The sequence below is a fragment of the Chaetodon trifascialis genome, chromosome 5 (genome assembly GCF_039877785.1).
Source record: "Chaetodon trifascialis isolate fChaTrf1 chromosome 5, fChaTrf1.hap1, whole genome shotgun sequence".
NCBI lineage: Eukaryota > Metazoa > Chordata > Actinopteri > Chaetodontiformes > Chaetodontidae > Chaetodon > Chaetodon trifascialis.
The window spans coordinates 16,215,707-16,239,121 of NC_092060.1; the positions used below are offsets into that span (position 1 = coordinate 16,215,707).

The following is a 23,415-nucleotide window of genomic DNA, read 5'->3' on the forward strand; positions in this document are numbered from 1 at the left end:
AGCGTATTGACTCTTTATTAGTCATTATAAAGCATTTATTAATGCCTTATTCTGAATGACCATGTTGTTCAACTACAAGGCCCTAAGAGTTTTCAGTTTTCTCTTGATTACTGCTTACTGACAGTAAGGAAGTTGTACATTAATTGCAGCACAATAAATGGTTTACAATGAGCCAATATGTTACTCATACTGTATGGATGCTATTAAGAAACTAGTTAATGGTAATTATGTGGACCTCAGTACAAAGTGTTACCTAAATTTGACTGAGAAAGTTTCGTCATATTTTCTTAATCAATATCTATCTTTCCATTTTAGCCAATAAAATCTGACTAGCTTCAGTGGGAACTTGAGTAAAAGGAACCGACGCAGTGAACTCTATCTTAATGAAGCAAGTCACAGTAAAGATCTCTTGCAGTTGTTGTGACACGGTTGAATTGTACTTTATGACCGGTGCAAAAGTGATCACATGCATACAGTAAAAGGCAAATGTATCTGTCAAAATGAAGAATGTGTAGGTGGAGCAGGAAGGGACAGCGTGTTGGTGAGTCTTTCCACTAAAGATATCCTGCAGGGCAAAAGAAGCTGATCAAAGAAAAGAGAGAAGAGACAAGACTATTACACAAGGGGAATAGGATAATAATAACCAAACCTCTTTAAATATTAATCAAATCCGTCCAAAAACGACCACCAACTCATTCTCACAGGCTTTCGGTCTGAGTGTGTGTGTTTACGTCACTGTGGTATGTTGATTCACAGTCACCCATTGTTCATTGTTATGTAATTTCCATCTGATGAACTCAATATGTCAGAAACAATAGAAGACACAGGAGGAACAACAAGCAGAATCACAGACATATGAAGTGAAGGGGGGCGGTGAGAGATAGATGGCCTGAAAATACAGTATGAAGAGGAACAAGTGAAACTCATGAGAGAATTTAGAGGAAGTGAGGGTAATTTTTGAAGAAAAGGCAGAAGGGAGCGAGAGAGAAAACAGTGACAGCAGCGAGGGGAGCACATAAAGCAGAGATGCAGGGTATACTGTATTCTGTATGAGCAGATTTTGTGGGAAGCAGCACTTTATGTAAGATTCTGTTGGTTTATTAAATTGCCTGAAAGCTGACAGAAAACTTCACCTCCACAGGATGTTAAGATTATGACTTCTTCAGACTTAAAAAAGAAAAAAAAAAAAAAATGCATCTGAGGTTTGTTTATGCTCAAAATGTGCTCCCACGTTGGCACATCCACGTTATACAAACAATGCTTACAAAACAAAATGTATCCACATACTGGAAAGAAAGCCATTCTACCTAAAATAATTAAAAAAAAAAAAAATAAATCATCGTGACTATTTGAGTGTTATTGGCCTACATCCTGCTCTGTTTAAAATGCACTTACAGAATCACCTACACCACATGAACAGCTTCTACAGCAGTATATGTGGTGGTGGAGCTCCCAAGGCAATTATGTCTGCTGTGAGATGCAAATTACAGAACTTCCGGTGGATTAAAATACACACAAAAAAGTTGATTATTCCACGATATCAGTGCCTAATATGCAGAATTCCATCGTAAACGAGGCTCTAATATTAAACACTATTTATTCTCAGGAAAGCCTTCCATACTAGCAAAACACAGCTGAGGAAAACCAAATGAGCTGCAAATAAAGGACAAAGAACAAATATTTAAAACGAGGATTTTGCTGCAAGAAAAAAGTCCCTGTTGTATTTGTAAATTTTGTTTGGCCTGCTGTCGCCAAACAGATACAGGAAAACAGAGTCACACAGAAACCAGGACTACATGCAAAACTAAATCAACTGCGCAATCCTGGCATGTGGATAAAATCAGTATACTGATAAGCTACAACATATGTTCACTTCAGTGAGGCAAAGCAGCCAACTGGCCGTGCAGACTGCAGCTGAATCGGAAGGTTTCTCAAACTCAGCGGGACTAGTATGGATTCAAGCACATGTTTAAAATGCACAGCACCACAAGAAGCTGCACATTAACTGTTAAGACCTCAATAAGCCGCAAAAAGTCTGGAAAACACATTTACCACTGGAAGACGTGATCACTTGCTGTTCAGTATCACCAACAAGTAATTTGTGATCCCACTGATTTCAATCATTAGGTGCTACAGAGGGAAGCGTTAATTGGCAAGCGATACATCAGGGACTGGATTTTAGCACATCAACCTCTCTGCCGCTGATTAGTCTCCAAGGGCACCCTGTGATTCATTAGTCAAAGTGAGATCAGCAGGTAGTGACTGATGTCACTATACTTTCAGCTGTATTGACCCCTCTGTATGCACCCTTCATTGCATAGATTAATCAAATTCACTCTATTTTTCATTAGCTCTTATCAACAATTTGAAGTGATTATCATCCATCAAAAGTCTTACGGGTGCTCTTCAGACAGAACAATGTTTCTGAAGGCTGAAACACAGACAGACATCAGTACAACAAGTCAGTATTGTAGCCTTCAGGCATTTCCCATATCATGTCCCACAGTGAGTGACTCATATTCAAAAGCCTGTCATGCTGACACTGGCAGGAGTCAAAAGGTGAAGTTAACAGCTCTGAGTGTGATGCCTGTCGTACCAGCTGGGTGAAAATGGGACCCACTCGAAACGATTCAGGCACAATGAAAACAGCAAGTGTTCCCAAAGCAGACCAGATTGTCTGATTGATCCCCATTATTTATTCGCTGTCTAATTGTTTTGCTGTCCATTACTCCCAGGTGTGCTGTTGGCGTAGTAGTAAGTGCACAGCGATGTTGGCAGCCCTGCAGCAGGGGAGCAGTCATATTGCAGCTGAAGTGCATTGCTGCAGCAGAACAGGCAAGACAGCGAAAACTGAAGATTGAGAAAAATGTTTTTATGCACTCCCATAAAGAGCTTAATTGGCACAAAGCTGCTCTATGCTTCAACTCCACTGAATGTCTTTCTAGAGAACTGCACAGAGTCACATTCTCAAGAGGACAAAGTCACCTCATTATGTCCTCTCGAAATGTTGCAGTGACTCACATGCACGGCGCGTACTGTGTGATGTGGGCAGTGTCAACACAGAGAAATTTTAGAGAAGGAAAGGCTTTTCAGGGAGAATCTGAGGCTTTTTTTGTAGTAAATGTTTAAAGGAAAGGTTTCTACAGTGAGCTTCTAAAGACTGGGTTTGTCTGTCGCCTGCCACAGAATTGCTTTGTGTATTTTATGATTGAAGCTCCTGCCATCAGTTCTACTGGTAGCAGTCACATTATAGTCACAGTTTGAATTCTGAAATCTCTTGTGAAACGTAGGTACAATGGGCCAACAAACATGCGCGGTCAGACCACTTCATCAGTTCCCTCAAGTTGAAAATCAAGACACCTCATTTATCCTTTACAACAACACAGAGGTGTTTACTGATTGGACAGCCAATCAGCAGGGCAACATCATTTGTCTGCTCCTTCTAAAACCATTGACACATCAAAGTTGAAACATAAATCCGTTTTTTGAAGTGACAATGCTACGGTTAAGGTGTGGTTAGGCACAAAAACCACTTTGTAAGGTTTAGAGGAACATCATGGTTTGGATGAAAATTGCTTCTATATGACAGTTAGGGGACTTTAGTTATCATAGGTACAATAATAACCAAGTGGTTAGGGTTGAGGCTCGGGGAGGATCGTGGTCATGCTTTCAAAAAATGTGGACGGTCAATTGGAAACGAGAATAGTGGTCTCAGTTGAATCATGAATCCACCCAGAGACCTTCTCCCTAGACAGAGTTTGGCTCTAATGACGTCACTTTTCTTCCTCCTTTGGTCCCGTCATAATAACTACAGGCAGGAGAGGTTACTTTCTGAAAAAACTGATTGCATCATTTTTGTTGGGAGGACATTCTCAGGGGCAAACTTATCTAAAAAATGTATTTCCAACATTACAGAACTGTATTTTGTTTTTACCTCAACATAAAGTGGTTTAGACAGCTGGTTTGTTCACAACATGCATGATCGTGTGACTGATTGTGTTTGTTTCCCAGTTGGCTCTTGGGTTGGACAGTTGCTCTCTTTTTTCGTCCTTTACTCAACTTTATCTGTTACCTTTCATGCTTTCACCCATCCTTGAAATCTTTGGTTGTTTGGAACCAATTTTGATGTGATCCTTGCAGATGGCCACAGTTACAAAAATATACCCCACATTGTATTAAAGTGAGCGTCCTTTCCCTCCCTTATTCTCTGCAGTTGTCATTGAGAGTTTGTCTCTGGCCTAACGGAGTGAAATATTCGGAAAGTAATATGTTTAACCAGATACTACCAAAGGTTTGGCATTAAGCAGAGCATCCATGTTTGGACAACAGTGTGTCATCCATACAGTAGTGACTAATTTTGGCATCTGTATTAGACCCTGGTAAGGAGAGTGAAGCTCTGTTTACTTTTTGTCTTGAGTCCTCACTGAGAAACTAGAGACTGACTCTAGAATTTGATGCACTGAAGCAAGGCTGTTCTCATTAGGCTCAGTATCCACGAGGAGCTGGCCCAGATAAACCTGCTCAGCAAGTCTTTCCCCTAAGAGTTACAGTTACTGTGCTAGATATGCAAAACTGAGCCAGCACACAACTGAACATACTCAGTGGTAGAAAGATTTAAAGTCTGTTGTGCTGTTCAGAGAGCTTCAGTCCAATCAGCCCCCAAAATGTGTATGTGTGTGTGTGTGTATGTGAGACAATGAGAGTCAGAGTGAGCGAGTGTTTGTAATAATTGAGTTTAGTCAAGAGTTACTGGGGGTCTAAGAGCATTACACACTTGAGTGTGATTGATGAAGTGGACTTGGCATTGTTGCCATAGTAAGTCCATAAGCAGTATGTAACTGAGGAAAGTGCAGCGTTTGGCCTTGGACAAAGACACACACACACATGCACACACATACCTATGTTTAAAGAGATGATTAGATTTTTGGTAACAGCTCACTGAACAGCACAATTAATTCATTTGAATTTACAGGCTGTAAACAGTACCATTAAAAGACTGAGAGTGACGGATGATTCATATCAAGTAAACATAGTGTGAGTGTATCACACCGACAGTGCCTGTACATTAACTGACTGTTTTTAGATCAAGCTCTGTACAGTAGGTGTTTCTGTAGCACCTCATATTTATTGTATTTATTATTCTGCCTTTAAATACAACATGTAACTTTGAAAAATCCATTATTTTCTGTTTAATGTTATGTGTTCGACTCTTGTTTCAGTTTGCCTGTTACCTTAATTCAGTTGTGACTGGATGCAGGTCCTAACTTTACTGTCGAGTCCATGGGGTTTTATTTTTAAACTTGTCGATTTGAAATGGAAAACAGAAGCACTGCAGTGTTTCCTTCCCTTCCTCTGTCTATTTCGGTGCTCCTCGATGTACATGTTCATCCATAACTTAAAATGCATGATGTACAGAGATAATAAAGATAGATGGCCTTTGCCTGAATTAGAAGTCTTCAGAGTGGTTTTAAATGATGTTTGAAGTTGAATGGACGTGAATGAGCCTCATTTGTTTAAGGCTAATAAAAATATCTTCAGTTGTGGCACACGCTCTGCAAAGGCTGCTACAATTAACTTGAAAGGAGCAGAACATGTAAAAAATGAGCAGGCCTTTAAAGTCTTTGTCCTGTGGTAATGACGGCCAAATTAGCCTCCGTGTATGAAAAGGGTTTTTTTACTAGCGAAAGAAAACACTTGTCTTGATTTATCTGCGGTGTTAAAGGATGTTTAAAACGCTTTTGGAGACTAAATGATTTGTGGCAAACATTTTTTTGTGTCCTTGTTTGAGGATTATATTTTTGTCAATCCCCTTTTGTCATTTTATCAAACTATATCAAACTGCTCATTGCATCAGTGCTTTATATCGTTGTTTAGTCACTTATCACAGTCTAACACTGGACATTTTGTCTGATTTTCTGACTCAGATCAGTATATACTGTATCTGAGCACATAAGTCAAGGTTGAGTGTATGAGCAAGCATTCAATACTTGGACAGGTTTCTAAACTTGATGCTACAGACACATTTTAGTCAATATTGAGAAAGTATTTGCTATCCACTCTTAGTCTCATATACAGCATACATTAATATAAATATAAAATCACACACAAACACAGGACTCACCTTGGTCTAGAGACTTGGCAGGAGCCCAGCTTTTGAAGTAGTCATCCTGAGTGGAAACACAACGCAAGAAACTGGGTTATGAAAAAATAACACCATGCCGAGAATATCATTGAATTATTTTGTGCACCACAGAGAGAACAGCCCAAATACTAAAGCACACGACTGAGAAATCCTGCCCTCATTCTTCTCTCCTTTTGTTCTCCCATACCTACGTTTTGTAAAAATGAATGATTGCAGTGAAAAATGGAAAGACACTGAGACGTAAAAGCTTGTTTGGACATTTAAAAATAGGACACAAACATACAGAAGCAGGAGACACACTGGGGAGAAGAGAAAGTTTTATGGCTTTAGTAAAAAAAACAAAAAAAAAACAGGTTTAAGTAGGTCAAATCATTTAATGTCAAGGTCAAAATGGAGTTTTGTTCTGAAAATGGTCCAGAAAGAAGTGTAGCTGTTCTTGATATTAGGAAGGAGAAGAAGAGTATGGTCTACAGTCATGGAGGAAGCCTGATCAACTGAAAATATTAAAAGAGAAAATAATTGGCTTGTCTCAGCTAAGCTCAGTTCAGAAGAGGTTTGGATTTGCTAAAACAAATACACTTTGATTCAATAGCTCCATTCAGAGCAGATTCTTAAGCTACAGACTATCTTGGACAACGTCTCACACCCACTTCATCATGTGCTGGTCGTTCACAAGAGTACTTAAAGTGAGAGACTCATCCCACCAAAATGCAAGACTGAACACCACATTCCTGCCTGTGGCCATCAAACTGTACAACTCCTCCCTAAATGGCCCTTATCTATGTATATATATTTTGTTCTAGCATATATATTTGTTTAGTTCATGTGTTACCAAAGGATCTGAAAATCTGAGAGCCAAACCTCCAGAAAAACCTCTGGTTTGCAGCAGCTGCTTTCCAGAGCACTCAGATGCATTTTGCCTCACAACTTAAACTAAAGCCTGATGCTGATCTATCCATTTATTCTGGGGACTCAGCAAGTACGAGCCAGCATGTTGGTGAGTTTCTTTTTGTGGTGTTTCAGCCATTGACTGTGTCCAAGCAAGCCTGCCACGTGCTGGATAATGCTAGCCAACATCACCTCAACAAGTTATATGATGATGCACGTCAAATGCCGACAGGACATTTGATATGGCTTAGGGGTGTTGAAGAACAAAGTTACAAGAAACGTTACTCCAAACAGTCATGAATTACATGATGACGATTCTGACTGAAAACTTCTCATGACTGTGGGGTTACTCCTATATTACCACTTGCCAATACGTAGCATACGGTAGCTAGCAAAACGGAAAACAGGCAAAGGATTGTGTGGGCGGTGAACACAATAGAGCAACAGAGGGGTGGGTTGAGATACAGGCAGGAACTATTTAGATCAGCACATACTAAATGAAGGCAGAGGTACAGAGTTAAATCTGAGCCATTTTAGTGCATGAAGGGATTTTTTGCATGGAAAACTTCTAAATATCTAATTTTGATCAATAGTTTTAGGTGGTTAATCAATGCCAGGAGAGGAACTTTAAACAGGCTTGTTTAGTGTTAGATGCATATCACACATATAAGTGAAAGGATTGGTTAACAGTCTATGAATCAGCTTACAAAACATAACATATAGATCAGGCAGAAGTGGTGGTGAATAAAAATAGCAGCAGCAAAAACATTTTCAATAGACCTGTCTGTTACGTGTACAGGTTGACCCTGATGACCAGCGGAGCAGCTTTCATTTATTACGACATGTTTTATTCTATCCGTTCATCCTCCGCTTATGAGTGCCCACAGGAAGAGTCCTAGCTGTTGAAAAATGCATGAATACGTCCTTATATCTGTTTACAACCACATTCTGGTGTATGGTGAGTTAACGTCAGGTGTTACAGAATTAGCACTGAAAGTAGTCTGCGTTTTCTTTACGTGAGCTATATCCACCCACCCACACACGCGCGCGTGCACACACACACACAAACACACACACACACACAGTGGTGGCGTCTGCATCTAAAGTAGTGCCCAGGGTGAGCCATATGTGTGTCAGCAGGGAGTGAGCCTGTGTCAGTGACACTATGTGAACGAGGCAGAGAAAACCTGCTGAGTTTAAAAGCAGGATCTCTGCCTCCTTTATTATTGAATAAAAGAGGGAGAGAGAGAGGGTGGGAGAGAGAGACAGAGATAGAGATAGAGTGAGGCTAAATTAGGCAGTCACAGGAAACAGAAAATGGACAGCTGACCCACTCATCCAGTCCTTGTTCTAAAAATGACAACTGCCGACACTTGAGCCAGCACAAAAGTTTGAAATGAGGAGATGAAACCTAATTAGTTTCTCCCTTAGGTCCTTACTTCACTCATGTCCTCACTTTTTTTTTTCTCTTATCTTATGTCTGTCTCTGCTGCTCTGTCTCTATTATAAAATCATTCTTTATGGCTGTGACAATGCAAAGTAGGATGTCACTATGGCAAAAGTTCTAACTGTGGCCTACACCATTTATGTAAACATGAACCCAATTATAATTTCATTCTATGTTTAGACAGTGACAACAACTTCCCAACACTTCTAAAGTCTTCTCAGACCAATGGGGGCTGCGGTAGCAGCATATTAATGCCCATGGTTTTGAAATGAGATGATAAAGAATCAATATAGGTGAAATATTTAGGTGTCCACATACTTTTCTTGAAGTAATGGAAAGCTATCCAGCCACTACAGCAACATTTTAATATGCAATCCTATACCACATTGTGGCTGACCAGCCACCAAACCTGCAGTGCATTTAAATCAGCAACACCTCTCCAGCTCTGCAGCAATGCCTTAAAGCAAGTGTCAGACAAACACTACAGTGTCTGGCGCTCCCAGAAAGGTACTGCAATATGTTTCAGAATGGTATTATCAAATTACAAACACAATGGATTTACTTACCTCTGCTTCCTTTAAATGATTGCAGAAGAGAGAGGCAGAGCAATAGAGGGGAGAGAAGAGAGAAAGAAAGAAAGAAAGAAAGAAAGAAAGGTCAGTGATACGGCACAGTATGCAACGTCTATCAGATCTATTACAACCCTGTGTTACTCACTCTGAATACTGAGCTCAACTCGAGAGATTCATTTAATAGGTATCTGATTCTGAAGGTGGTAGAATACCGAAGGACTCGCACATACACACACTCGCAGCCTTATGAGATAGCTTTATTTGATGTGGCATGTAATTTGAAACACATCGAGGGCAAATTGTGCAGGATTAGAGTTGAGGCACAGCATAAAGGAAAAGAGAGGGGAGAGAGAGAAAGAAAGAAAGGAACAGGGAGCCGTGCAAAAGTAGAGGCAAGAGGAAAAAAGGCATATGAATGTAATGCCTTTTTAGTTGTGAGAAGAGAGGGTTGAAGGGGTTTTGTGGAGATTTCCTTTATCTGCATGAGGTTCTGGGATTGGGGTGTCATATGTTCTGCCCTTACAAACATGTCTCAAAATTGACTTATGACACAACAAAAGCAATTTTGCCATGTAGAGACTGAGAACTAGACAGAAGAGATGTACAGTGGCCCATGTCAAGAAAGGTAGCCACAACTAGCCTTTGCTAATGCTAGGAACACATTTTCTTACTGAGTCTACTAGTGATAGCCTAATCTATATCTGACAAACACACAAGCCACTAAATTCAATCATGATGGTGGAAAAAAACAGGTGAACTCTGAAGCTAACTAGCTCAGCAGAGTAGCAGTATGTGGCACGTCAGTAGCCTATGGATCCATAAAACTGTGTGGTGTAAATGGTGCATCAGCTCCATTTAAAACACATGCTAATGTTTTACATTCGAGATTCATTTATTGTTGATTTCATTGTACTGTAAATAAGTCTGCACTTATTAGATGAATCCCCTTTAAATGGACAGTGAATAATTAAAGATTATTTTCTTTTCACACTATAATTCAAATGGCAAATGAGGTAAAAGAGTGTGCAGACCAGAGTCTATACTATAGGCTAGAGTTTCTAACACAACCCACAGCGTTTTAGCTTTTCTGTACCTGTTTACAACACCCACAGTGACTGTGGGTAACCAGCTGACTATGATCGATTAAGCCCGTTCGAGGCTAACAGTAAATAGCCCGTCTGAACCAGATCCTGTGAAACAAATACACTTGTTGTCTTGTTGATTTCTGGACCATCTGGACAATTTGCGACATGTTGTGGTTTTCTGCTGAGTTCATTTTGACCTGCAGCTACAAACATGTGGTGTTGACAAGAGAAAGTGTTTCGTCTGTTATCATCAGATAACAGCATTTTCCGTGTCCAGCAGAGTTCCTGTCTGAGATGTGCTTGCACTGTTCTTTAGTAGCTGGTGTTACTTCAGGTTCACAGCGGCTGTTACCAACCCTCTTATTATTCAATCTAAGTCTCAGGGTTGACCTTTCCTTGCCTAGGACCCCCATTAATATTTTAGTGCGCTCATCTCAAAAGCATTAACTGGCTGTTTAGCTCTCTGCGACACTGCCCCAATGTCATTCAGACCCTTTAAAGTGATTACAAGGGGATAAAACTGTGCCGTTATAATCATATCGTCTTTGTTGGAGGTGGTGCTGGAATTTTCAACAGAGAGTTACACAGAAAGGAAGTCTTTCAACTGCGTCTATTTAAAGTTGCAAATGCTCCGCAGGAGCTTGTTGGCAAGCAAAAATTTGAATCGTTTAATTAAGTTTTTTTTAAGGCTCAATTAAAATCTGTTTAAAATGTAGCACAACAGCTGTCAGTGAAAATGGGATTCCTTTATTATAAAACTCGACATGATGCAGTTTATTTAGCGATGCCTCCATTTTAATTATGGTTAATTGACTGCTTGTCTGTGTTCAAACACCTTCGTGTCGCAGTGAGCAGCTCTATTAGACAGCGCTGTTTAGCAGTAGAAAGTTACAGTTAAACTAGTCTGCAGTGTTCAGACGGTCTCCCCAGAGGACGGAAGGGGACAAACATCTCATTGAGCCAACGTGACAGGAAAAGAGTGAAAACAACTTCAGATTTTTGCTGTTGAAAACAATAAAACTCTTCACTCTCTGTTTTACTCCCCAACATAAACATGCATGGCTCTTCTTTTTCTGAAGAGGCCAATCATTGATTTATGTGTTAGCATATGCCAACCCCAGACACCTAGACATGCAGCTAGAGTACTTTCATAGAGACCAGGATACCATGGCCTGTAAACACCTTATCCAGGTTTCTGATTATCCTCCATGTGCACAGGTGCTTCCCTAACTTAAATTATGTAGTAGTAAGTCAGAAAACAGAAAAATAGAAAGAAAAATATGCTGATAAACTACACAACCATGGTCCACTTGCTGATATAAATACACTAATATGTCTGATACAGACCTTATTAAGTGGATCGGGTATCTGGCAGATGTGGCCGATCAACTTCAAAGTTCTCAGTTTTTAGTGCCACCTCGATAAGGTAAAGTCACATCCTTGAATTTACCTTATATAAAACTGATTGTACGCAGTGACGTTCACAGACTTTAAAAGAGGCACAAAGAGAGAACGCCTCTCAGATCAGTACTCTGTATTGTAAATACCCTGAGCTGAAAAGAAGTTGGGTTGGTGCATCCCTCGTGGCAATGCAGAGGATACATTTCATTGTTGTTCAAGTCTTTCATTACTGATGATCAGATGGTGAAGCTAAATCCAGCCAAGTAGTAAATCCAGGCAGATGGAAACCAAACTGGGTCCATCCTCATCTGTAAGGTAATTTAGTCTGTGCAGAAATGATAAATTTGATGGATATGAAGGAGAAGGATGAGGAGGAGCCCAACCTGCACCGACACAGCCAATGAAAAAATTGGATAATTTAACAATTTTGTATATAAGGAGATTAGTATATGGCAACCTCTGTCTTCAATGAAAACATATCCTGGAGTCACTACTTAACTTATTGTTCATTCTTTTTTGTCCTCAGTGAACTGCACGTCCTTTTTTTCAAGCATAATGCCTAAACCAGTCAAATTCCTTGTGTATGCACTCATACCAAAAAAGGAGATTTTGATTCTGATATGATCAAAACCACATTAGCACTGACAGTGTGCATGAAAATGTACTCATTATTTGCACAAACATAACAATTAACTTGTGTTTTCTTTTTATTTCTGAGGACAGTCTACCAAAAAGTCTTTCATTTCTGTGATGACCTCTTCACAGTCATTCTGTCTCCAGCAGGTTAGCTCTCTTTTTTTCCCTCTCTCTGGTTGAAAGTGATGGGCCTGAGATCCCATCTGATAGCACATCCCTGAGGATGTCTGTGACAGGAAAAGGTAGAGAAGAAACAGAATTGATTCAAAAAGGGACCAAAGTGGGAATGGCTTCAGCCCGATTAGCTTCTCTCAGCACATTCAGCTGAACACTGAATGAGTCTGTGTGTGTGTGCACACACTCATACTCTCAAGTTGGTATTGGTTTGCACAAATACTCGCATTAACATTAAAATAGGCAAAGCCGTGCCTGGAGTGCTGACTGAAGATGTCATAATCAGGGGATGAGGATGCAAATCTGGCCTCTTGGTGGAAACTAAACAGCATTAAAAATTTACTGTGTACTTTATGCATTTTATTCATGGGTCTGGAACCTTGCCGAATTCCTTCCCTCCCTCATCTTTCACCCAAAGTCTCTAATTCATTCTCCTCTCCTCCTCCTCCTCCTCTTCCTCCTCCCCTCATTCTTTCTCCCCTACCAAGCCTCTGCTCTCCTCCTCAGGCTACATCCTACTTATAGACAAGCACTGATCTGATCAGTGTCCTGCGAAGCTGATATTTGAGCTTCGTGAGCAAACAGCAGAGCAGAGCAGAGAGTGGATTTTAGAGACACATTGCATCAGATTACTGTAATATTGTATGGTAACTCAACCATAGAGAGAAATATTACATTTGATGAGCCTGTACTACTATACTAGAAACTTTGTCCTCACTAGTAGGGAGAATATATCTGATTTATGAAACATAAAATTGTGGTCTGTGAAATCAACCACGTGGGTCATGTTCACTAGGTTAAGAAAAAACATCACCAGAGCTTCATCAGTAGTCTGCTAAGTGACTCTGAGGGCATTACGTGTCATTTATGTTGTGACCAACTATCTGAGGTCATGTGGCCTCAACTGGCTGGACAATATGAGGATAAACTAATCCGTCAGCACACATTTCCACCAACAGTGAAAGTAGAGCTGTTTGGTTGATCATGGTCAGCAGACATCTCCTCCAACAGATTATTCAGTCTAAAACCAGGAGTGAGAAACTGGTTTTGGGAAAAAAATAACTTCACAGTTCCGTCCAACTTTCACAGTCTGGATGTGAAACTACTGTGCAACCCTACAGCCGCCCAGCAAACATTCAATCTGTGATATCTTGCACTGTAACCAAAGTGTGAAATTTGTGAAATTGTAGAGGTAAAACTTTGGACAGGCAACATGCAGAGTCCACCTGTTCTCATTCCCAGAGCGTCAAACACCAATGCCTTGTCATGCCCCTCACCCCTCGTCCTGGGCATTTCTACAAGACACACCAGGCTTTCAAGTAACTCCTATGTAAACGCATTCGTATTAGATGCCCAGAGCGTCACCTGCTGCAGCCGTCCCACACATTCTCAACCCAACCTTCCTGCCAGAGAGCCTCTCTAACACGTGGTTGTAAAATAGTCACAGCGCGGTCAGTTTTGAGTACAAAAAGTACTTGGTTAGGTTCAGGAAAAGATGGGACTTGAACCCCGATCCATGAAAGTCATGTGTTTGTTTCACCCATCCATCCACCCCACCTTCCTCCATTTGTGGACTTTCTTGCTCTTTATACTACGTCACTTTGCTCTGGGTGTCTAATACTGACTCAGGTGGTTTACATTGGAGTTGAAACCTGGTGCGTCTCATCCAGACGCTGAAAGCTACTTTGTGCATCTGTATGAGACGCTGATGGGCGTGACAAAGCGGCAGCATTTGACGCCCAGGGAATGAGATCTGGCTGGCAGAGTATAACCAGCCCAGCTTACAAGACATCAGTGGTGCACAACAGAATGACTTTTTGGTTTAGAGGTCCCCTGCCACCATGTTGCTCAGAAGTGAAACGTGAGGCGATGTAATGGAGAAGAATGAACGTGGAATAGAGTTCATGGAGCAGAGAATTGTGGCTTTTACTTTCAGTTTATCAGCAGCAGGTAAGAGTACAGAACATTTAGTGTGAAGTTGGTAATTTGCATTTGAAGTCTAACCATCTAACCAAACAGGGTTGAAGTGGTTTTTTTTAAGGTTTATTTATTTTTTTTATAGCAGTAGCAATTGATGACTATATTCTGGCATATTCCCTTGCATGGTAAAATGGTCAAAAGCAAAATCTTTTACATTCACGACTGCACTGGATTGCAAGTGAGATGCCATAGTTGAGCTGAATGGACCGAGCAAGAGAACAGAGATATACAGTAAAGCATATAGAGGGAGGGGGAAGAGAAAAGGAGGGTGGAGGAATGTTCTCCAGGAGGGAAGAGAGATTGAAGAGGAAGAAAGAGGAGGGAAAATGACAAGGAGGATGTAGACAGAGAAGGGGTGAGGAGGACAGGCAGCGCAGAGGAAGAGGAGGTGAGAAGGAGAACAGAGATGGGAGTTTGCTCTCCTGTAGGGCAGCTCCAATGGAGTCTATCCACTTTTTGTATCTACAGCCTGAAGACTGACAGGCAGCTCCTCATTCATATGAGAAGACAGGTTACACTGAATATTACATGTGCTGCTGAGAAGACAAAGCAGCTGTCTACCGCACACATACATATTGCTTACATGCACACAAACACACACACGTTTGCACCTGGGTTTGAAGGTAACTACACAAGCTAAAATGAATAGTTTATTGTAGTGTACTCAAACTTACTTTGTGCGCTCTCTTTCTACCTCTGCTACATACAGTCCAAGTAACCAATGACAGCATTTGTATGAACCGCCAATCCAACTTCTCTAAACTGAGACCAATGACTCTTTTTGGTTCTGCTCACTTCCCCTTTTCTCCCCATGGCTTTCTATTTTTATAGCCTCCCTCATTCATCAAATCTCTTCCTCTCTCCTCTACTCCTCTTTTCTTGCACTGCTGAAAACATCCCTCAACTGAACAACGTGGCTTGAAGCCAAACATCAAAAATATGCTTCCTCGTCATTCTGTCCTTTCTCTTCACGTTAATGAGGGAAAAACCTTCACTGAGCAGCCTGTTATTCCGAATATCTCTCCATCTTCACACTCTCCACGGTTCTTTCTTCTTTCCAATACCCTCTCCAAACTGGCTTCCTTTCTTTTTTTCTCCTACTTTCTCTCAGTTTCAGTTTCATTGAACATGGAAATCAATCGATTAGAAGAGGATGGTGCGGGAGTGGTGGAAAGGGGCGAGTTGGTTTAACTTGAAACTTAACAGAGGCAGAAGTGAGGAGAAAGAAAAAGGGAAAGACAGAGGAAGAGACTGATGGAGCACATTGCCGGTGAGAGAAGGTTTTTAGCAGTTAATACAGAAGAAATAGAGTGACTAACAGATAGAGCATAAACAACAGAAACAATTGGCACTTAGAGAAAGAGTCGCTGTAGATGAATGACACTTTAGACTTATCAAAATGACTGGTTGTCACGGCGATCACAGTTATATTTCCATCCAAATGTCATGTGAGTTTTAAGCAAACTTTTGAAACGATGCAAAAAATAAATGTATGAGGAGAATTTCCATTAGCATTTCCATTATGAAAAAATGGCACTCTTAAAGGCAAAAAGGAGCATTTGATGGTGTTGTGCGAGCTTTCTGCGGAATAATTTGACAACAAATTCCTTTTACCTAAAATGTATGCGCATAGAAGCCAGCTAATGAGGGGAAGAAAAGGATAATGAGTAAGAAAAAAGCCTTATTGTGATGATATCTAGCTTTTAAAAAGGTCCCTCTAATGCTGGTGTTGGGCTCACCCCAGTTTGTACACTTTTGGATTCATAAATCTAAAATTAAATCCTATTTGATGCCTGAAAGAGGCACATTTGATGCCAGGATTCAGGACCAGGATGTGCTCCAGTGAGACTACTTTGTACAACATGACATTCGACCTCTGAAAGTATGCAGCCGGAGAGAAGAGAAGACATGATAAACACTTAATTACGGAGATAACGGCACACATTTTCAGACAGTCTTTCATGGAATGAATTAGCACTGTTGCACTTGTTTGTACGCATGAAAAGAAGCGAGTGTGAATGTGGGAGGAGGGGGCTTCAGACAGGGATCGAGAAGAGCATGCTGGTGCCTTTATACCCCTCTCTGTTCACCCTTGTTAGCATTGTCTAGTAGGCGGAGATGTAATTACTTGAAATCTGATATAATAACATGTTAAATTAAATGAAATTGCCTTTTGCACGTGTAGAAGGATATATCTAATCTCTCTGACAGAGAAGAAATGCTACAGGTTGATCTGTAAATAATCAATTTAATTGTTGATTATGTCAATTAAGTTTTCTGATTAAATGATCCCTTAGTCTTTCAAATGTCAGAAGACTGAAACGAAATATCACAATTCCCCAGTTATGTCTTCAGTTTGCTTGTCTTAACGGAGAAAATTTAAAAGTAATTTACGATGATATAAAACTGAGAAAAGCAGCATATTTTCACAATTAAGACACTGGAACCATCAAATGTTTGACATTGTTTCAGCAGTAGCTAAAATATTCTAATTGCTCTTGTGCTTATGTGTGTCAGGTGCAGTATGTGCTTGTCAAGAAGCCACATCTGCGGTAAGAAATGTGGATATTGGTCACTCACATCGCTGAGTTACTAAATGGATGAACAACTGACTGACACACAAGGATAAGGAGAAAAAAACGCTGAAGAAAATCTCAGCCACACGTTTGAGTTTAACACAGTGACAGAGAGAGAACTGAGGAAAATGAGATCAAGGCAGAGGCAGAAGGGAACTGACAAGGAAGAAATAAAACAGTCTGAAACACTTTGCTTGTGATTCCAACATTTTCTCCACACACCTAGCTAAGTCCCATGTTTGTTGCTGTTTTCCCAAGTCACTTTTAGCTGTCAGATCAGCGTTTCTTCACCATGTAAGCCTTCCAGCAGCTCACAGGCGTGTCGAGGTCAACCTACAGATCTAAGGCTCAGGGAGACACAGGCAGGTGGACACAGTGGAATAAATAATAGATAAGACAGCATGTGACTAGATTAGGTTGACACGGCTCCAGGCCTGCTGGCCCTGGCTGTTTGATTGGCTGAGGAAAACCGATTTGACCAAAACTTATTAGAAAGTGCTGCTTCTTGTCCTTTTGTCTACTTGACTACAAGTCTGTCAAAATAGTGAACTGCAAGTGTGGGTCCTTGATTTTCTTATCTGTGAGGTGAGCTCCAGCAGCGCGAGTGTAGCCATCAGCTAGATGATGATGAATAGACTGTGCTGCCACTGGCTGCTACCAGTCTCAGCTCTCACACAGTGCTTTCCTGTGGCTGCCATGCTTGCAGAACCTCTGCTTGGTGTGAAAAACAAAGTTGTAGTAGCTCCTGAAAATAGTACTTAACAGCTTGGTGAGCACATTTCAGCTTCCTTTTCACTCCGTCTCCTCTCGCTGACAGATGTTTCTACATTGTCAATGTTGAGCAGGACATAGATCTGTAGAGTGAAAACTAACTGTTAATAGCCCACCTGCTTCTGCTGTGTTCTGCTCGTGTGGTACTGAAAGGTATATTTGGAAAGGAACAGCGGGGATCACAGAGAGAAAGAAAATGTCTCTTTTTCTGGGAGCTAGATCCTCAGTTTGTTGAATTAGAAGAAACCTTCACTGATTAAAAAAACAACAAAAAAGATAGACTGGCTGTAATTGAATCCATATATTTGCATTGATGAGATGCAAAGAGTCTCCAGAATGGAGATAAATGAAAAGACAGATGAGTGAAAAAAAAAAAAATGCAAAACACAACAGACATAATATATTCACATAGAACTGTGTTTTCCTCTCTTGGGCAAAACAAGACCAGACCAGCCTCCCCAAAAAAACAGCTGTGTAGGTTGTCTGCTTAAGTAACTTAATATGACCCATATTTGCGTTTATTGTTTGGCAGTGACCTCTAGTGACCATAATAATTATGACGGGAGCAAAGGAGGAAGTCAGGCGACTATAAAGGGCCAAAGTACGGATGAGGTGGATGGGTCAAACAAACACAGGACCTTCACCGCTGTTTGAGTCCAGTGTGAAATTAAAGAGACTCGTCTCATTCTCAGAACATCAATTGTCAACACTTTGTCACACCCCTCAGTGTCTCACACAGACACGTCTGTATGAAACACACAAAGCATAAACATGCCTTTCAAAGGATCTACATGCATACATGTTACAAAATCAACAAATAAATTAACATCCTATTCTGTGTTCAATTATTTGCTCATTTCAGAGTTTCCAATTGGTGCTGGTGCAGATGTCCCGGAAGATTTCAATGTCCCAGACAAGCGGGAAACATTCTGGGCAGATATAATCTGATTATGCACTCTATTTTCCCGTATTTTCATGTCCAAGAGAATAATGGAGAGAGCAATCTTTGAAATAGGTCCAGTATAACAGCAAGGAAGCCAGCAAGCTCGAAACAGGTTGCAATGTAATCCCTTCGGGCATTTGCACACCATCAATGTACGTTAACTGAAAGTGTTTGTTTTTGCCGCTGACAGGCTCAGATTGTTATTCTAAGGATACTTAAAGAGATGGACATTTTATTTAAAAAGTACAATCCATCTTGTTTAAGCAGAAACAGCTGCTCATTCGCTCTCGCCAAAGCAGCCAGACTCTCACATTTACAGAAACAGTTATTTTATCAACATAAAACACACTTCATTCAAACTGAACAGGAAAACAAAATAAAACTCACCGAGACCATTTCGGTTCATCTCTACGCTATTTCAACATTCACCACCAACTCTCTCTCGTGAGTGGGCGCACATCAGAGAGGCAGTGAACGCAGCGTGTAGAGCCCGAATATTTTCACATCTAACTTGGGAATTATTCTCCCCAGACATTATGACTGCAGAGACTTTCCCAGTAAAAAAAAAAAAAAAGGTAATTACGGGACAACAGAAATTCTGGTTCTGCGATCCTGTCCAGTGCTTCTTTCATTTATTTATTTTTTTTTACAATCAAATGATAATTTTCACAATTGAATGTCAGGATTTATTTTACAAAATGAACATGCATTAAAATTCAGAATACTAAAAGTAGCCCTTGAACGCCCCAATGGATGGACTGGAGTCAAACATAAAAATGAACAATCTTTCTCGGTCTAACACTGTTACAGCCCAACAATCATATATGTTGCTTTGGGAGTCATTGACAAACGACCTATTCTGCTGTTTAGGTATGAGGACGTGTTAGAAAGACAGTTGGCTCCCTAAACAGAGACCGACCGGCTCACTGTGAACATGCATGGAAAGTGGAGTAGTGCAGGATAGACGTTTTACAGCAGTGTATTTTGGGCATTTCCTTGTTCTAGCTCAGGTTCACAGGCAGAATTCAAATACACTGCTTTAAATTCAGTCAGCTAACTTCCTGTACAAAACTATGTTATCTTTTTTTAACACCATCCTATCTGAGAGAATCCCTCAGCTCCAGTCGGTATATCCCACGGTGATCGCACAGCCATGGTGACGGGCCAAGTGTTAAGCCAATCATACACGGGCTCTCTTATCTGTCTGCTCCACTGGGGAAACAAGGGAAGAGCTCAGGAGGACAGAGAGATAAATGTCCTTTCTTTACTCCAAGTGCATTACTCTGCTCTGTTTAATCCTTTTCTCCTCCTCCTCTTCCTCTCTTTCCTCCACCTCAGTTCCCTTCGGTAAGTTCGCCGAGTTTTCTCCTCCCTCAGCATGTTGGAGCTGTCCTGAACCAGTCAGAGGCGTCCTGCGCTCAGCTTCTCCTCACTCGTCTTTTTCTCAACTCTTCCTCGGTTGCCTTCATTCAGCTCTGACACTTTGTGTCTTTCTTCTTGTTGTCTGTGTTGTTGTCTGTTCACAGAGTAAATGCCAGTAGAAAGTTCAAAGGAAGCCTGTGGGAAGAAGCTCTCACTTCTTACTGTCTGTGTGTGTCTGGTAATACGTGTGTGTGTGTGTGTGTGTGTGTGTGTGTGTGTGTGTGTGTGTCTTTGTGCTGATACGTAACTGTCTCAAAGGCTTTGTCAAACTAAATGCAAGTCAAATGAATGCAGACAAAGCATGCACACTGGGACCCAGACAAGCTCTCGCACTAAACTTTTCACAAAGTATTTTTATGTTCACTGTATGTGAACGGGAAAATAAACACTTGTCGGTTTCTTGCTTTGTTATGGAAAAAGTCTTTTTTTTTTCACCATGTGGGCTTTTCTGGAGGTAATCCAAACTATAATTACAGTAAAAACTGAGCCCAGCCATAATCCAAACCGTTAATGTATCCTCCACTTGATTTGTCCGTATATAAAAGCACTGATATATTGTTAGAGCTTGAGATGCTTGATATCACTGCCGATCAATGCCTGAACAAAAGCGCGTATTTGAGTCTAAAAATCCTGGTTAGAGCAGATTTCACTGAGCAGATGAATAATGCTTGTGGGTCTGAAAAAGAACAAGAGCATTTAAACTTTTGTTTTGAAGGTATTAGTGTTGCAGCTAACAATTATTTTTTTACTTAATAATTCATGTTCATAATTTCCCAGAGCCCACGGTGATGTTTGCATATGCTTTGCTCAACATCCAAAGGTATTCAGCTCAAAATAATGTAATATATAATATTAACATTACAACAGCATTGTGCTAGACATGGACAAGCAGCAGACAATCACTGGAGAATCTGGAGCCATCAAATGTTAAGCATGTTTGCTGAAAATGGACTGAAAAAAATGTATTGAAATCAAAATGGTGTTACAATAAAACTGTACTGTATCTCTGCTCAATACTGCACTTTACAAAATAAGCTACATTTGTGTTGCTTGGGATTTTTAGTCTGTATGAACTTACAGTTTTGTTGGCGCAACTCACCAAGCTCTTCTTGCATTTCAAACTGCACTTTAACGCTGTGCAAACACTGCAGTAACTATTGTCTGTCCTTGTTCTTAAAGTCACACCTTATAGGCGGGAATGCACTTGAGACAAACTAGTTTGTGTGATGTGCCGTCTGACCACGTCTGAAGGAAAAAGTGTTTATCGCTGCCATCAGAAAGACAGGCAAGAGGCAATAATCATTCGAATGGGTATCACATTTTCCCAAAGGCATGTTGCAATCACTGCGCTCACGAACAGTGACAGAAGAAAAGTGTGTATGAAGAATAAGAAAGCCGGAAAAAATCCTCAAGCATTTCTTGACCCTTGATACCGTGTATCCTCAATTAGTATCCTACTTCATGTCTTCAAGGATAATCAGCATATTTCATGCCAGATGCAATGGAGATGTAGGGCAACAAGAATTAAATTGTTCCTGTGTGTTTACGAAAAGAGAAGCAAATATATGTGTGTACAACAATACTGTAAGCTCTCCATATTTATCAGTTTAGTACGCATCTTGTACAAGGAAACAACACTGCAGAGGGCAAAGTCAACATCTGAACACACACACACACACACACACACACACACACACACACACACACACACACACACACACACACACACACACACACACACACAGAAGGCAAACAGCAGTGCTGGTGCTTGAGGGAAGGAAAGGAGATTTTAAGCAGGACGGCACTCTGGATGAATATTATTCTCCTCCATGGTTACACCCACTGTCTCATAAACACAATAGCATTACACCTAATCAAAGTTAGTAGTAACCAAGACCAAGACTACTCACTCACACACACACACACACACACACACACACACACACACACACACACACAAACACACACGCACACACATACAAACAGCTCTACCACCCAAAGCAGCCAGGAGCTAATTTCACACAGTCTCAGGGGAGTTTAAAAGGCTTAGTCAGGAAGAGAGTCAGTGAGGGAAACAAAAGGAGAGGTGGGAAAGGTGCTGATGGAGGAAAACAAGGAGGAGAGTGAATTGGAAAGGTGAATCCAGGATAAGAAATGCAGAGGAGGAGGAACGGAGAGGGGAATAAAGCAGAGAAATGAAGCAAACATGGTGGCTGATTTAAGACGCGACAGGCGTCTTTATCTAAATAAGCTCGCTCCTTCAAAACGAAAACAAACACAAACAATGCACTCAAGCCTGCTCGCACTTCAGGATGGATGGTACAGATACTATTTTATCAACACTCGAGGTTCAATTCCGTCGTGTTTTGCTGCATTACAGCCTAGTTTGTGAAAGTTTTGTTTTTTTTATATTATACTGCTGTGACTTATGCCAGTGTGTCTTAAAAGTACTGGCACATTTTAACATTACATGCAGATGATGACTCTGAACTGCAAAGGTAAGTGTCTGACAGTGTAAACCAGGTGTGTCCCAGTCAACACTGTGGTCCAGTGGGTTTTCATTAAGCAGAGGGAACAGAGGAACAGAGCTCTTTAAGGATCAGCAGGACACATGAACCCAGATGGCGTTTGACCTTTTCCGGTCTCAGTGATTAATCCTGTCAGATCTGTTCCCGAGGGGTGGTCGGTCTCCGCCACGTGTCAAGAGTGGAGCAGAATTCCCCCACCTTTCCTACACGATGTTTGACCATCCAAAGAGATGCGAGCACCTGTGTACTGTAAACATAGATGTGATAACACATCTGAGCTTGGTATGAAACCTCAGCACTTTCTTGAGTACAGACCAAAACGTATTGAAAGCTGTCAAGGCTGCCATTGAATGTTTGGTCTTGTTTATTTGTCCTTCGGTGATTTGGGCCATTTTATTGAAATTTACGGTATAACATGCAACATTTCTGCATTAAAATGCCTAAAAACAAATAGAATTGTGTTCTATATTTTGTTGAGTTGTATACTTACATTATCCCTAATGTTTACACAAATGTTCAAACCAAGACAAATCCGTAATTTCCTTCAAGGTAACAGTGTGTTTCATTTGGCTACCTGGCATCATCATATCCCCTTTAACCACTAAAGTAGCAATAACTTCTTGGGAAACAACAGATGATTCATCCGAGAGTGAGGAAGGAAGTCGACGAACAAGTAGAAAAGTAACATGCATTGAAATTTAATACATGACCTCGTCCATGAATTTTCTGCCTGAGATAGTGTTTTCATCAGCCAATGGTAGTAGTTTAACGATGAAGACAACAACTCCCATGATCCCACACTACCTCATTTGAGCTTTGAGATACTTTGATTGAGAGATGCAGAAATAAC

At 40.7% G+C, this 23,415-nt stretch overlaps 1 protein-coding gene across 6 annotated transcripts in view; it reads right to left on the reverse strand.

The window, feature by feature from the left end:
* Window positions 1-23,415, reverse strand: part of spock1 (SPARC (osteonectin), cwcv and kazal like domains proteoglycan 1) — a 105,547-nt gene that overhangs the window by 42,719 nt on the left and 39,413 nt on the right. For all 6 annotated transcript variants that reach the window (XM_070962319.1, XM_070962323.1, XM_070962324.1 and 3 more), the window contains exon 3: window positions 6,122-6,167. In XM_070962319.1, the coding sequence (XP_070818420.1) occupies window positions 6,122-6,167 (46 nt within the window). The remainder of the gene's footprint in view (window positions 1-6,121; window positions 6,168-23,415) is intronic.